The 15,542-nt window shown below is 40.4% G+C and overlaps 1 protein-coding gene across 6 annotated transcripts in view; it reads left to right on the top strand.

The window, feature by feature from the left end:
• Nucleotides 1-15,542, top strand: part of ASCC1 (activating signal cointegrator 1 complex subunit 1) — a 92,907-nt gene that overhangs the window by 1,322 nt on the left and 76,043 nt on the right. For all 6 annotated transcript variants that reach the window (XM_024739773.1, XM_024739772.1, XM_024739770.1 and 3 more), the window contains exons 2-5: nucleotides 694-838; nucleotides 2,007-2,106; nucleotides 6,178-6,275; nucleotides 8,106-8,284. In XM_024739773.1, the coding sequence (XP_024595541.1) occupies nucleotides 727-838; nucleotides 2,007-2,106; nucleotides 6,178-6,275; nucleotides 8,106-8,284 (489 nt within the window). In that variant the 5' untranslated portion in view covers nucleotides 694-726. The remainder of the gene's footprint in view (nucleotides 1-693; nucleotides 839-2,006; nucleotides 2,107-6,177; nucleotides 6,276-8,105; nucleotides 8,285-15,542) is intronic.

Here is a 15,542-nt window from a genome sequence, read left to right as displayed (position 1 = left end):
GGAACCTTTGTTTCCTAAATTACTGATTCATTAAATGGTGACTGGAAACTTGGCTTCTCTGTGAGTGATGTGGAGTTTTTGAGCAGTTACCTACGGAAATCGGATTCTTCCCCTCAGCAATGTGTTGGTTTAGAGAACCATGTTGGTTAAGTCATATTTTAACTTTGTTTTGATAGGCAACCGGATCTAATTGTTGGATATATATTTCTAGCACCTCTAAAAGAATTTAGGGTTTTTTTGGTCCTCCCCTTGAGGATAAGTGTTTTAAATATCCCTAATTCTCTTAAAGGTTGTGCTAAATAGTGAGGGTAAGACACTTTGCAAATGTTTAGATAAGCACAGAAGGTTGCATTTTACTCTCTTTAGGTTAAAGTAATGAAGAGATCTCTAGTTTCTCTTTCAAAGTCATGGATGGGCTCAGTATCTTTTAATCATTTTTTTTGGGAATGCTGAATAGCTTACAAATTACTGTCTAGAGTGTGCCAGGAGTGGAGTAGTGTAGTGGAAAATGCAGCAATTGATTTAAAACAGCTTCTAGATAGGGGAAATCTAGTGGAAACAATGCTGCATTTGCTTAGGATGTACTGTGAACTGATGCCCAATTATGTCCTTTTAGGCTTACATAAAGATCCACATAATAGAGGTAGGGTTTTATGATTAAAACAAAAGGTAAGGTGATGGTTTATTTTTCAGTATTCCACAGGACTGTTGTTTGGAGAAAGTATCATGGAAGTTCTGCGTCCACAGCTTATAAGAATTGGTGGACGGGTTTACAGGAAGAATCCCATCCAAGAGCAGACTTATCAACATGAAGATGAAGATGATGACTGTTATCAAGGTAATCCTGGTTGATCTTTGGTCAGATTAGAAGTAAAATGTTCTCCGTATTGTAGAAGCAATTCTTTGTTTCAGTGTATTTCTGTGTGAGCACTGAAATTTGAGATGTTTGGCCTCTTACAGCTCCCTTTGTGTTGACGTCTGAGGGGACAGATGAGTGAGTTTGATGAGGTGTTCTCAGTTCATACATCAGGTTGTGTCTCATCTTTGTGCAGAGGCTTAAATGTAATATGGGGTAATTTTAGTTAACTATTAATATTAACCATTAATAATCTGTGGCAAAATGAAGTTCTTTTATCTGTAAAGCTATGAAGTAATTTCTATAAATTATTGAAATAAATGAACATGTGCCCAGTGTTAACTGTTGTTATTATAATTGTTGTGTTGTAATTTTTCTTTTCTTCTTTGCAGTCATATACAGGCAGTTTCAAATACACAACCAACATTATTACTACTTAAAATAGGGATAATTTTTAAGAAGCAAACTAAACCGTTGAGATGGGCAATATTTTCAGGCTGATTAACTTGGACTTGGGTTTAATGCACAAATAGGGCCTTTCAGGTTCTCTGCTTCCTTTTCCTTTTGGTTTGTAAGCTTTTCCATTAGGCCCTAAGCCTTGGGGAATAGTCTTCCCCTTGGTCCTCCCTGCTGTTTCCCTTTTGCCTTGGGGCCTTGAGCTCCTTTATTTCACCCTCCTCCTTTCTCTTTGTCTTGGCTGTATGGAGTAAGTTCTCCAGTATCACTCCTACCTCATTCACTGAAGTGATTTTGTGTTTTAATACTAAAAACCACTGAGTTGTACATTTTAAGAGGATGAGTTTTATGTTACATGAAACACATCTCCAAAAGAAAAAAACAGTACAAAAAATGTTACTGTCTTAGCTTTCTGGGAGAAAACAGTTAAATAGTGATATGTAAATACTCCTTTTCCACGGTTCCAAGATTGGAAGATTTAAAATAGTCATGTGTTTTTTATTCTTTATTTTTCTTCTAAGAGCAGGTCAGAAGGAATATCAGAGCAGTGTTCTGTAGTGTAAAGTGTATGACTGTTTTTTTTGTGTGTGTATTGCTTTTTTTAAACCTTGAGAGTGGTTGGACAGCTGGTGAGAAAGCAGACTGTTGTCCATAGAGCAGCAGCTCTGAGCGAGATGTTACCATTTCTCTACAGGTCTCGTGGAGTGTGCAGAAGAGTCCTGTGAAGGCTATGAGGTGGTGCAGACCCCACAAGGTTTCCGGTGTACTCTGAAGGCCCCCAGCCTGCTCTACAAGTGAGTGAGGCCCCCGGCAGCTTCACGGGAAGGCATTTCTAGGAAACATAGCAGGAAGTGGATTCTTCTCTTTTCCACACTTATTGCAATGCTTGATTACTAGTAATAAAATGGTTTAGTGTTTAATGTCCTAGAATTTCTAAGGACTGATTGTAGATCAGTTTCATCATTTCACATGTGTCACCAAGTCCTGTTGATTTTGCTTCTTAAATATCTTTTGAATCTACTTATCTCTTTCTTTACAGCCACCCTGCTGCCTTGTCTGTGAATTACTTGAAGTAGCCTACTTACTGGTCTCTCCACATTGATTCTTGCTCTCTCTTCCAATCAGTTCTTCACATTGAGGGCGGAATGATCTTTTTAAAAGGCAAACCTGATTATTTTACTACCTTTGCTTGAAATCCATTAACATCCTTCCTCTGAAGATGGAATTCTCTTCCATTAGAGCAGTGGTCAAAATCTTGAACATGAGTTAGCCAGCCTTGATTTTTCAGTCTCAGTTCACACCACTGTTTCCCTGGCTTCGCACTTAAGCTTAACTGGTTTTCTTCAGTTTTTCACATGTGCTGTGTTCCTTCCTGCCTTTGAGCCTTGGCATATGCTGTTCCCTTTGCCTTTTAATCTCTCCTGTTCCTTAGCTAGTTTTATTCTCCTTCCTTAGGGAAGCTTGCTTTGACACCGACATCCCCACCGCCATATTGATTACCCTTCTATACGTTTTCATAACACCCTCTACTTTTCCTTTGTAGCATTTCTCAGTCTTATGTTTATATTTATTTGTGTGCTATTTGATATTTTTCCCACTAGATGGGAAGCTTCTTGAAGGTAGGAATGTGTCCTGTTATTCTCCAGTGCTTGTCAAATACTGATGTGCGTTTTCCAGCGTTATCGTTATATGTAAATTGCTTGGAAGCTTTGCCATCCCTTCAGTCTGTGCTTGCTTGCTTGCGTGATGGACCACATTCTCTTATTAACCACTAATACGGTTAGCTTATGTGGCTGACTGGCTTCTTTTGGGCTTGTGCCTCTGGAGATAGGCTGGTCTGGGAAGTCATAGATTTTTTTTCTGTGTTGTACCAGATGAATAAAGTCTGTCCTTGATCCTCTATGAGAGGAGATCTACAAATATGGAATCATATACCTTTAAGCTCCAAGAGGCAAGTAGTTTCATTTTTGTCAACCTTGAGAATCTTCTGAAACACCTATTAAGGATGAAATTCTTATGGAATGTGGCTGAATGCGAAACCAGATGTTAATCCTGACAGCTCACTTTTCTCTGAGGTTCCGGTGACATTTTCTTCTAAGAAACATGATTTTAGAAAGTTGTGGCTCAGGTTCCTGATAAAGTCAATGCAACATGTCTTCCTTAATGTATATATTTGCTACTGCTAAGGTGTGTAAAGATTCCTTAAATATCTGATTCTAACTTGATGACCTTTTGAATTCTATATATTCTAAGTACTCATTTTGTTCCAGATGACTTGCAATTTAGATTAGGTATTGGTTCTGCTAAATCCTAATTAATAGATAATATTTACTAGGAAGACTCCTTCCTCCCTCCCTCCCTTCCTGTCTTATTGAGAAACAATTGTCATACAAGGAAGATTTCTTTCTTATGAATCATTTATGTAAAGTTATTTGGATCAAGGAAGAGATTACTTAACCAAAGTAATTTATAATCAAAGCCTAATGGTGATACACGTGTGCACGGACTGGATCTAATACTGTGGTTCTCAACTTCAGGTGCACATTTAAAGCTCCTGGGGAGCTTTAAAAATTCCTGATACCTAGGTGCACCCCAGACCAGTTGAGTCCAAATCTCTGGGAGCTGAACCCAGGCATCATTAGTTTTTGTAGCCCCCCAGGTGATTCCAGTGTGTAGCCAAGATTGAGAACCACTCGATCTGGCAGGAATTTCCACTTACATATTCAATAAAGGAGTCACCCTTTCACTGCATATCTTTTATTGTAGTGAGTGTTTTAGACTTTCCATGTAAACCTCTTTTGGGTCTGGTACTCTTAACTGTAAGGATGCTGTCATGGGCTTAATGAGGATGGCATGGGCTGTACTGAGCTATGTGTCAGTCACTAGGAAGCCCTTTTATATATGATCACATTTAATCCTTAAAACAACCTTATGGGGCTTCCTTGGTGGCGCAGTGGTTCGGAGTCCACCTGCCAATGCAGGGGACATGGGTTCGAGCCCTGGTCTGGGAGGATCCCACATGCTGCGGAGCGGCTGGGCCCGTGAGCCACAATTAACTGAGCCTGCGTGTCTGGAGCCTGTGCTCCGCAACAACAGATAAAAAAAAAAAAAAAAAAAAACAACCTTATGTTACTTAGGTATTATTCACTCCATTTTTATAAGTGAGGAAATAGGTTTAGAGTGATTAAATGACTTGCCCAAGGTTTGATTCTAAAGCGTCTTTAACCTCAACCACTTCCCTAAGGTGCCTGGACTATTAATAACACTTTGAGCCAACTACTTAGGGTAAGTTTGTCCACTAGCCGTGTGCTAACAAACAAGAGCCTGGTTGAAAGCTCCCCTTGTTGATAAGGCCTGGAAAGGCAAGGGCCTGATGGAGTCGGTGCTGCACAGTCCCTAGCCCAACACAGAGAAAAACCACATTGAAACTGTGGAGTTCTCGTCCTCTTCTAAACATCTTGTTTTATAAAAATCTGGCTTACTACAGTAGATCTTAATGGAAATAACCAGGCTTGGTTATCCCCATGTAAAAAACAAATGCAAAGTTTTAGACATAGTCACCCATGCTGTTGGATACTGTAATTGAAATCATAGAAGCTGAAATACTGTTGATGAGGAAGTTTTATCTCTTAACTATGGTCCTGTGGTGGTCTCTTAGTGCTTTATAGACTCTGAAACTTTTCTCCTGGGATCCGGTAGTCTCATTTGCTTTAACACATCTAATTACTATGGGTTTCAGAAGATAACCTTGGATTGTCAGAATTATTTATGCTAGGAGGCCCAGGCAAGTAATGCAAATGAGCCAGCAGATGATTGAGGTGCAGTCAGTGAAAGACAGTAGGGAGGGACAGGGTTTGTGATGAACTCATATTCCACTTTTAGGAACGCGCTCATGTTCCAGCCTATTTTTGCCATGAGTAGTCAGATCTCCCAATTTTTCAAAAGAACTTAGAAATCTATATTTTTAGGTAAAATTTCCCAATTTTTACGTGAACTCTCCCAAACAAAACATGCCTATGTGTTTGAATTCAACCTGAGGATTACCTCTTTACTCTCTGTGCTTGAATCTGTCCTGACTGGTGAACCCTGCTCTTTGCTAAGCTCTTTACCTTTATTTAATTAATCAAGGATAATTCCCTTAGGATGAACTCATAATGTAATTTTTGCTCTCTAAGAGAACGAGGTTTTCCCCCTTCAAACTGTAGACCCAGTCAAGTGCCCTGTGAGACTGTGCCAGCTTTCCTTTCACTGAACTGCAGACCCAGATTTTGAACGTAGTTATTTATTTATTTTTGGGTGTGTTAGGTCTTTGTTGATGCCCGCGGGCTTTCTCTACTTGTGGCGAGTGGGGGCTACTTTTCGTTGTGGTGGCTTCTCTTGTTGTGGAGCATGGGCTCTAGGCACGTGGGCTTCAGTAGTTGTGGCGCGTGGGCTTCAGTAGTTGTGGCTCGCGGGCTCTAGAGCCCAGGCTCAGTAGTTGTGGCGCACAGGCTTGGTTGCTCCGTGGCATGTGGGATCTTCCTGGACCAGGGCTCGAACCCGTGTCCCCTGCATTGGCAGGCGGATTTTTAACCACTGCACCACCAGGGAAGTCTCTGAATATAGTTTTGAGAAGCAAGCAGGCATTGAGCATAGTTATTCTTTCTACGTGGTTGAATTGGCTGTAGGATATCATTTTGCCAATGAGTGTAATGCAGTATGTTCTATAAAGCTGTATGATTTGTAATTTCCCCTACAGATACTGAGTTTTTACTGAAGCACTTTTCTATGAGGGAGTGTCTCTGGCCACGTATGATTTAAACATGATGGAGTTCTTTATTCTTGAACATTTTGATTTACGTTAATTAATTTTCTTTATATTATAGGCATATAGTTGGAAAGAGGGGCGACACTAGGAAGAAACTAGAAGTGGAGACCAAAACTTCCATAAGCATTCCTAAGCCTGGACAAGAAGGAGAAATTGGTGAGACCCAATATATATGTTATATTTGGAATCACTTGTGTGTGTGTATGGAATAATGTGACCCAACTGAGGTGTTTGGTGACTATATTCTTTACGTGGTTCTGTAGCTATTGGCCTTTTTATATCAGTGTCAGTCTCCCAAATGAAGAAAGATGTAGTCATACAACCTTATCTTGATTAAGTACCTAGGCCTTAATTTTATACTTCACCACGCACTGATGGAATAAAGCTTCCAGATTTTGTTGTGGACAAGGAAATTTCTTTCATGCTTCAGTAGCTTGAAATGAAGTTGTGAATTATTTCAAGTTAGAATTAGAGAAAACCAGTGGGATCAGCAAATTTGAAATAAAGTTCAGACCTTTCCATATTGTTCTCTGTTTTTATCTTGCTTTGTAGACTAGGAAGGAAATAGTAAGAATAATAATTAAAACAACAACCTGATTCAAATAACTAGTCAGGTGAGGAAGAGTCGTTTAGCAATAGAAATTACGTCAGAAAGTGTCTGTACTAAAGCAACAATGTGAACCAAGGGCATAGGCTTGTGTTGTAAAGTGGCTTTGAGTGAGAGGCACTGGAGGGACAGAATTTTAAAAAACTCATCCTAAAGCAGTAGGACTTCTTCAATGTCGAATAAGTGCAGCAGCCTCCAATAATCCATTTTCCATAATCACTCATAGGTTGTATTAAGTTTTAGGAGAAAAAAATAAGTACTCTTTTCATTTTGTGCTGTGTAAGAATAATCACTGTGGCAGGTAAGTAGCAGTTGACTTTAGAGCAGTGCTGTCCAGGAGAACTTTCTGTGATTGTGAACATGTTGTGTATCTGCACTGTCCAGTGCAGGAGCCACTAGCCACACGGGACTGTGATTACTTGAAATGTGGCTAGTGTGACTGAGGAACTGAATTTTAAATACTGCTTCATTCTAATTCATTTAACTTTTAATTTAACTAGCTGCGTGTGGGCTCCTGTTTTGGACAATGAAGTGCTAGAATTTTCCCCAGCCCCTTGGTAACTTCAGCAAACTTTAGCTTTAGGACTTTAATGACATTTTTTTAAAAATTAATTAATTAATTAATTAATTTTTGGCTGTGTTGGGTCTTCGTTCTGCATGCGGGCTTTTCTCTAGTTGTGGTGAGCAACAGGGGCTACTCTTCGTTGCAGTGCGCGGGCTTCTCATTGCAGTGGCTTCTCTTGTTGTGGAGCACGGGCTCTAGGCACGCGGACTTCAGTAGTTGTGGCACGTGGGCTCAGTAGTTGTGGTTCACGGGCTCTAGAGCACAGGCTTATTAGTTGTGGTGCACAGGCTTAGTTGCTCTGTGGCATGTGGGATCTTCCTGAACCAGGGCTCGAACCCGTGTCCCCTGCATTGGCAGATGGATTCTTAACTGCTGTGCCACCAGGGAAGTCCCTGTACAGGTTTTTTCTTTGAACACCTGTTTTTACTTCCTTTGAGTTTCTATCTAGGAGTGAATTCCTGGGTCACATGGTATTTTTCTGTGTACCTTTTCAAAGAACTGCCAAACTTTTCCATAGCAACTGTACCATTTTACATTCATACCAGCAAGGTATGAGGGATTGCTTGTAGCTTTTGAACTCATTTCTCTACTTCATCAGATGGCCTTGAGGTTATTCTGTATTTAAACCTCATTCTGCTTAGACTGAATTCATTAACAGCTTTCTTACCCTTGGTACTGTCCCCTGTTAAGAATTATGTACACATTCATGACAATTTTATTCTCCAGAGCTGACAGTTTCAAGAGGTCACCTATTTTACAACCATTTGATGGTCCTTGAGCATTTTAATATTTGCCTTTTTTTTTTTGCTTGCAGTAATCACTGGCCAGCATCGAAGTGGTGTAATTTCAGCCCGAACTCGGATTGATGTTCTTTTGCTCACTTTTAGAAGAAAGCAGCCCTTCACTCACTTCCTTGCCTTTTTCCTCAATGAAGCTGAGGTTCAGGAGCGATTTCTGAAGTTCCAGGAGGAAGTACTGGAGAAGTGCTCCATGGTAAGCAGCAAACAGAACAAAACAAAAAGTTAAAGAAAAAATATAAAGAAGAGTACAAAAATGACTCATAATTCAAACAGTAGAAAGATACAAGTCTCTTCTCCCACTGAAAAAGGGAACCATTTCTAACGGTTTCTTTTAATTCTGAACTGCAAAAAATATATAGACATATAAGCACATAAGTTTTTATGTTACAGAAATATCCTTTAAAGGATGTTGAAGACACAAAGGGATCATCCTAATATCCACACTATTCTGCACTTTGTGGGTGTATTTTTATGCATTTTAACGCATGTATAGATTTCTGTAGCCACCTACCACAATCAGGATACAGAAGAGCTCTACTCCCCCAAAAAACTTCCTCGTGTTGTCTCTTACAGTCACCTCTTCCTCACCCCATACTTTGGCAATCACTGATCTCTTCTTGGTTACTATAGTGTTGTCTTCCTGAGAATGTCATATAAGTGGAATCATACAGTATGTAACCATTTGAGATTGGTTTTGGCTTTCAGGTTCATCTGAGTTGTGGTATGTTTCACTAGTTTGTCCCCTCTCATTAATTTGTTTCCAGTTTTGGGCAGTTATGAATAGAACTACTATAAACATCTGTGTACAGGTTTTTATGTGAACATAGTTTTCATTTCTTTAAAGTAAATATCCAGGAGTGGGATTGTTGGGTTATATGGTAGGTATATGTTTAACTTCATAAGAAACTACCAAACTGTTTCTCAGAGTGCCTGTACTATGCATTCCCATCAACAGCATAAGAGAATTCCAGTTGTTCTGCACCCTTGCCAGCATTTGGTGGTGTTGGCATTTTCATTTGAGCCATTCTAATAAGTGTGTAGTGATATGTTATTGTGTTTTGTTTTTTTTTTTTTTTTTGGCTGCATTGGGTCTTTGTTGCTGTGTGTGGGCTTTCTCTAGTTGCGGCGAGCAGGGGCTGCTCTTCATTGCAGTGTGCAGGCTTCTCATTGTGGTGGCTTCTCTTGTTGCAGAGCACAGGCTCTAGGTGTGCGGGCTTCACTAGTTGCAGCACTTGGGCTCACTAGTTGAGGCTCGTGGGCTCCAGAACGCAGGCTCTGTAGTTGTGGTGCATGGGCTTAGTTGCTCCGTGGCATGTAGGATCTTCTCGGAGCAGGGATCAAACCCGTGTCCCTTGCATTGGCAGGCAGATGCTTTTTTTTTTTTTTTTTTTTTGCGGTACACGGGCCTCTCACTGTTGTGGCCTCTCCCGTTGTGGAGCGCAGGCTCCGGACGCGCAGGCCCAGCGGCCATGGCTCACGGGCCCAGCCGCTACGCGGCATGTGGGATCCTCCCAGACTGGGCCACGAACCCGTGTCCCCTGCATCGGCAGGCGGACTTTCAACCACTGCGCCACCAGGGAAGCCCAGCAGGCGGATTCTTAACCACTCTGCAACTAGAGAAGTCTCTCTTATTGTGGTTTTAATTTGTATTTCTCTAATGGCTAATGATGTTGAACATTTTTTTTTATATGTATTTATTTATTTTTGGCTGTGTTGGGTCTTCGTTTCTGTACAAGGGCTTTCTCCAGTTGCAGTGAGCGGGGGCCCCTCTTCATCGCGGTGCATGGGCCTCTCACTGTCGCAGTCTCTTGTTGTGGAGCACAGGCTCCAGACTTGCAGCCTCAGTAGTTGTGGCTCACGGGCCCAGTTGGTCTGTGGCATGTGGGATCCTCCCAGACCAGGGATCGAACCCGTGTCCCCTGCGTTAGCAGGCGGATTCTCAACCACTGTGCCACCAGGGAAGCCCTGAGCATCTTTTTTAATGTGCCTTTTTGCCATTCTTTTATCTGCTTTGGTGAGGTATTCTTATCTTTTACACAACTTAAAACTGTTTTCTTACTGTTGAGTTTTGAGAGTTCTTTTATATATATTCTGGTTACAAGTCCTTTCAAAGATATGTGATTTCCAGATATTTTCCCCAGTCTGTAGCTTATCTCTTCATTCTCTTATCAGTGACTTTTACAGAGCAAAAGTTTTAAATTTTGATGAAGTCCAATTTATTAATTTTTCTTTTATGGATTGATGTCATATATAAGAACTTTTTGCCTAACCCTAAGTCACAAATGTTTTCCCTTAGAATTTTCATGGTTTTGCTTTTTTATATTTAGATCTGTGACCTAGTTAATTTTTGTGTAAGTTGTAAAGTTTAGGTCGGGGTTCATTTTTTTGCATATGGATGTCCATGCTGTGCTTTCTTTTTATGTATTTATTTAAAATTTACTTATTTTATTTATTTTTATTTTTGGCTGCATTGAGTCTTCGTTGCTGCACGCGGGCTTTCTCTAGTTGCTGCGAGCGGGGGCTGCTCTTCCTTGCGGTGCGCAGGCTTCTCTTGTTGTGGAGCAGGGGCTCTAGGCTCCCGGGCTTCAGTAGTTGTGGCATGCAGCCTCAGTAGTTGTGGCTCACGGGCTCTAGAGCACAGGCTCAGTAGTTGTGTGACACAGGCTTAGTTGCTCTGTGGCATGTGGGATATTCCCAGGCCAGGGCTCGAACCTGTGTTCCCTGCATTGGCAGGCAGATTTTTAACCACTGCGCCACCAGGGAAGCCCCATGCTCTGTTTTTTAATCCTGTAATAAAGAGAGGAATAAAAGCATGTGGAATAAAATAGAAGTGTGGTTAGTATTTATTTATTTATTTATTTTGGTTCTTGAGACAGATGGACATACATCTGATTCTGGATTCCTCTATCTGTGTAGACTTGAGCAAGTGAACCTCTCCAAATTTTTACAGCCTGCTTTGGAGAGTTGTAGGAAGGATTAAATGAGATAACATATAGTACTCAGCATGGTGCTTGATACAGAATAAGCATTTAATAAATGGTGACTGCTACTCCTGATATTTTTATGGCTGGTTAGGTTAAAATTGTTAGTATTACTTGGAGTATTCAGAGTAGGTGAGTGCTATATTTGATAGCTGTGGGCAAGGTCAGTGAAAATGTTTTTGGTGAAAATTTTTACAAAATCCTTTCTTCCTTCTCTTTTTCCCTTCTCTTGTTTGTCCTGTCCACATTGCTCAAGCTGGGTCTTAGGTTTTAGAATATAGTGAGATATAGGTATGCAGATATAGAAGTATTAGAATCCAAGTACTTTTATGGGACGGGGGTGACAGTTGGTCAACTTAATTATTTAAGAAGGAGGCTATGATGGTGAGAAGATTCAGACTGGGCAAATGTGAGTAGACAGTATAGAATTGTATAATCTATTTTTAGATGACTTCTTTGGCATTTATGTGCTTGAACAAAGGTACATTTATAAGTTCAATACACAAATACTATATATGTGTATGCATACATATATATGATTAGTAAACCATCAGAATATTACTAATTGTCATTAGTAAACCATCAGTATCTTTTTTCCTCTTAACATTTCATAGCAAGATGATTTCATTCTTAGTGGGAGTGGAGGGTCAGGTAGGAGAAGATCAAGAACGCTGAAGTTATAAAGACACAGATGTAGAGAATGGACTTGAGAACACGGGGTGGGGGAAGGGTAAGCTGGGACGAAGTGAGAGAGTGGCATGGACATATGTACACTACCAAATGTAAAATAGATAGCTAGTGGGAAGCAGCCTCATAGCACAGGGAGATCAGCTCGGTGCTTTGTGACCACCTAGAGGGGTGCGTTAGGGAGGGGGGGAGGGAGCCGCAAGAGGGAGGAGATACGGGGATATATGTATACATACAGCCGATTCACTTTGTTATACAGTAGCAACTAACAACAATGTAAAGCAATTATACTCCAGTAAAGGTGTTTAAAAAAAAAAGTGGAAGTAAATTTTGTGGGGGTGGTGCTGGTAAGTTTTGGAGTTGTTTTGCCTTGTAAATACCACTTACTGAAGCTCAGTGATTATTTATTTTTTGGAGTATTACAAATACTTGATATTTGACAAGCAGATTATAATAAATTAGCCTTTTTCTTTCTGTGTGTGTGTGTATATGTGTGAACAGTTTCTCAGTTTTCTTTTGGATCCTGACAAGGGCTGACAGGGAGCAAATATTGGAATGATTACTTTAACTCAGCTGGAATGAGATTGGCCACTATGAATGTCATGCTGGCCTTAATCAGTCCAAAGTACTTCCTTCCTGCTTTCAGGGAGACTCCATACTGACATTGTCTTCTTCCTGCTTTTATTTTATTTATTTATTTATTTATTTATTTTTTTAACATCTTTATTGGAGTATAATTGCTTTACAATGGTGTGTTAGTTTCTGCTTTATAACAAAGTGAATCAGTTATACATATACATATGTTCCCATATCTCTTCCCTCTTGCGTCTCCCTCCCTCCCACCCTCCCTATCCCACCCCTCTAGGTGGTCACAGAGCACCGAGCTGATCTCCTTGTGCTATGCGGCTGCTTCCCACTAGCTATCTATTTTACGTTTGGTACTGTATATATGTCCATGCCACTCTCTCACTTTGTCACAGCTTACCGTTCCCCCTCCCCATATCATCGAGTCCATTCTCTAGTAGGTCTGTGTCTTTATTCCTGTCTTACCCCTAGGTTCTTAATGACCTTTTTTTTTTTTTTCTGAGGTTCCATATGTATGTGTTAGCATACGGTATTTGTTTTTCTCTTTCTGACTTAACTTCACTCTATATGACAGACTCTGGGTCCATCCACCTCACTACAAATATCTCAATTTCGTTTCTTTTTATGGCTGAGTAATATTCCATTGTATATATGTGCCACATCTTCTTTATCCATTCATCCGATGATGGACACTTAGGTTGCTTCCATGTCCTGGCTATTGTAAACAGAGCTGCAATGAACATTTTGGTACATGACTCTTTTTGAATTATGGTTTTCTCAGGGTATGCCTTCCTGCTTTTAAATCAAGTCCTGCTAACAGCAGGGAAGTAAGCACAGCATAAAAGTGTTAATAAGAGACCATTATCTACTTATTTATTTATTTATTTATTTGCGGTTCGCGGGCCTCTCACTGTTGTGGCCTCTCCTGTTGCGGAGCACAGGCTCTGGACGCGCAGACTCAGCGGCCATGGCTCACTGGCCCAGCTGCTCCACGGCACGTGGGATCCTCCCAGACCAGGGCACGAACCCGCGTCCCCCGCATCGGCAGGCGGACTCTCAACCACTGGGCCACCAGGGAAGCCCTATCTACTTACTATATGGAAGAAGGTTTTTACTGAATTTCATTCTGATGTTAGAACGACAGATGACGGTAAAACCATGTAGGCGTTTTCCACTGGTACTCTGCTTTTTTTTTTAAAATATAAATGTATTTATTATTTATTTTTGGCTGCATTGGGTCTTTGTTGCTGGACGTGGGCTTTCTCTAGTTGCGGCAAGCGGGGCTGCTCTTTGTTGCGGTGCATGGGTTTCTCATTGTGGTGCTTCTCTTGTTGCGGAGCATGGGGTCTAGGCACGTGGGCTTCAGTATTTGTAGCACGCAGGCTCAGTAGTTGTGGTTAGAAGGCTGTAGAGCGCAGGCTCAGTAGCTGTGGTGCATGGGCTTAGTTGCTCCAGGGCATGTGGGATCTTCCCGGGCGAGGGCTCGAACCCATGTCCCCTGCATTGGCAGGCGGATTCTCAACCACTTCGCCACCAGGGAAGTCCCTGGTACTCCGCTTTTATTTTTCCAACTTAGCAGAGTTCCTTTGTAGAAACTTTGAAGAATGTATGCCTGTTCATTGAGATAGCAGTTGTTTCCTGAAAGACTATGTGGCCCTCAGTCTTGTTTTGATTTCTCTGACACTCATTTGACATCTCTGATGAGAGTTTCTTCATCTCTAAAATAGGAGTGGTCTCAGCATTCTCTTACATATAAGAAAAAGATGACACCTCTTGGTATAAAGTTGGCTCATACGTTTTTGAATTTACATATGTATGTATTATATACATTTATTAAAATTAAGTTACACACACTGTTTTGTAACTACCTTTTTGATTTTTTTTGGCCACGCCATGCAGCTTGTGGGATCTCAGTTCCCTGACCAGAGACTGAACCCGGGCCCCAGCAGTGAGAGCCTGGAATCCTAACCACTAAGCCACTAGGAACCTCCCTACTTTTTCGATTTAACAACATGTTTCAGGTCAATATAAGTAAATCTAATTGCTGCTTCTAATTGCTATGAGGTATCCTAGTCTATGAATGTACCCTAACTTATTTAATTAATACCCTATTGATGGACCATTGAAAGAAATTATTTCTATTAAATAATGCTATAAAGAACATTTTTGTAAATGCATCTTTGTGTTCTTGGCTGATGGTTTCTTTGAGGTACATTTTGGGATAATTTCTTAGAACTGGAATACATGGGTTAAGGGAATGTAAACTTAAAATTTTTTGATAGTTTTTTCCATTTTATTTTAAAAATCTGCCTTTTTGAGTTACAACTTACAAACAATATAATGCACCCATTTTAAGAGTATGCTTTGATGAATTTTGACAGACATGTACAACAGTGCAACAACCATCAAAAACAAGATGTAAACATTTCCATCACCCCAAAAAGTTCCCTTACACTACCTCTTTGCAGCCACTTCCGCTTCCTGCTATCTAATCTCCTACTAGTGATTCCAGGCAACCACTTATCTGCTGTCTGTTACTACTGGATTTCCCTTTGTTAGAATTTCATATAAATGGAATTATGCAGTATATAGTCTTTTTTTTTTTTAATTCTTTGGTCGCACTGTGCAGCATGTAGGATCTTAGTTCCCCAACCAGGGATCAAACCCACGCGCCTTGCATTGGAAGCACAGAGTCTTAACCACTGGACCACCAGGGAAGTCCCCAGTATATAGTGTTTTGTGTGGCTTCTTTTTTGTTCAGCATAACATTTTTGAGCATCATTCATGTTGGTGTGTGTTACAGTAGTTCATTTCTTTTTATTGCTAAGTATATTCCTTTGCATGAATGTACCAAAATTTGTTTATCCATTCAACTATTTGGGTGGTTTCTAGTCTTTGGCTCTTATAAATGAAGCTATTTTAATCATTTGTACAAAAATCTTTGTGTTAAGTATATGTTTTTATTCCTCTTGGGCAAGTACTTAGGAGTATAATTGTTGGATCAAGTGCAGATATATGTTTAGTTTTATAGAAAACTTAGAACTATTCCCAGCGTGGTGGTGCCTCTTCCTACCACAAATGATATATGAGAGTTTAGGTTGTTCCACATTCTTGCCAACATTTGGTGGTGTCTTTTTTATATTTTTAATTGAAGTATTGTTGATTTACAATGTTTTGTTAGTTTCTGGTGGACAGCAA

This window comes from Neophocaena asiaeorientalis, unplaced genomic scaffold, assembly GCF_003031525.2.
Source record: "Neophocaena asiaeorientalis asiaeorientalis breed wild unplaced genomic scaffold, Neophocaena_asiaeorientalis_V1.1 scaffold501, whole genome shotgun sequence".
Lineage (NCBI taxonomy): Eukaryota > Metazoa > Chordata > Mammalia > Artiodactyla > Phocoenidae > Neophocaena > Neophocaena asiaeorientalis.
The sequence above is the reverse complement of the archived record's forward strand: the minus strand, read 5'-3'. Positions and strand labels throughout refer to the sequence as shown.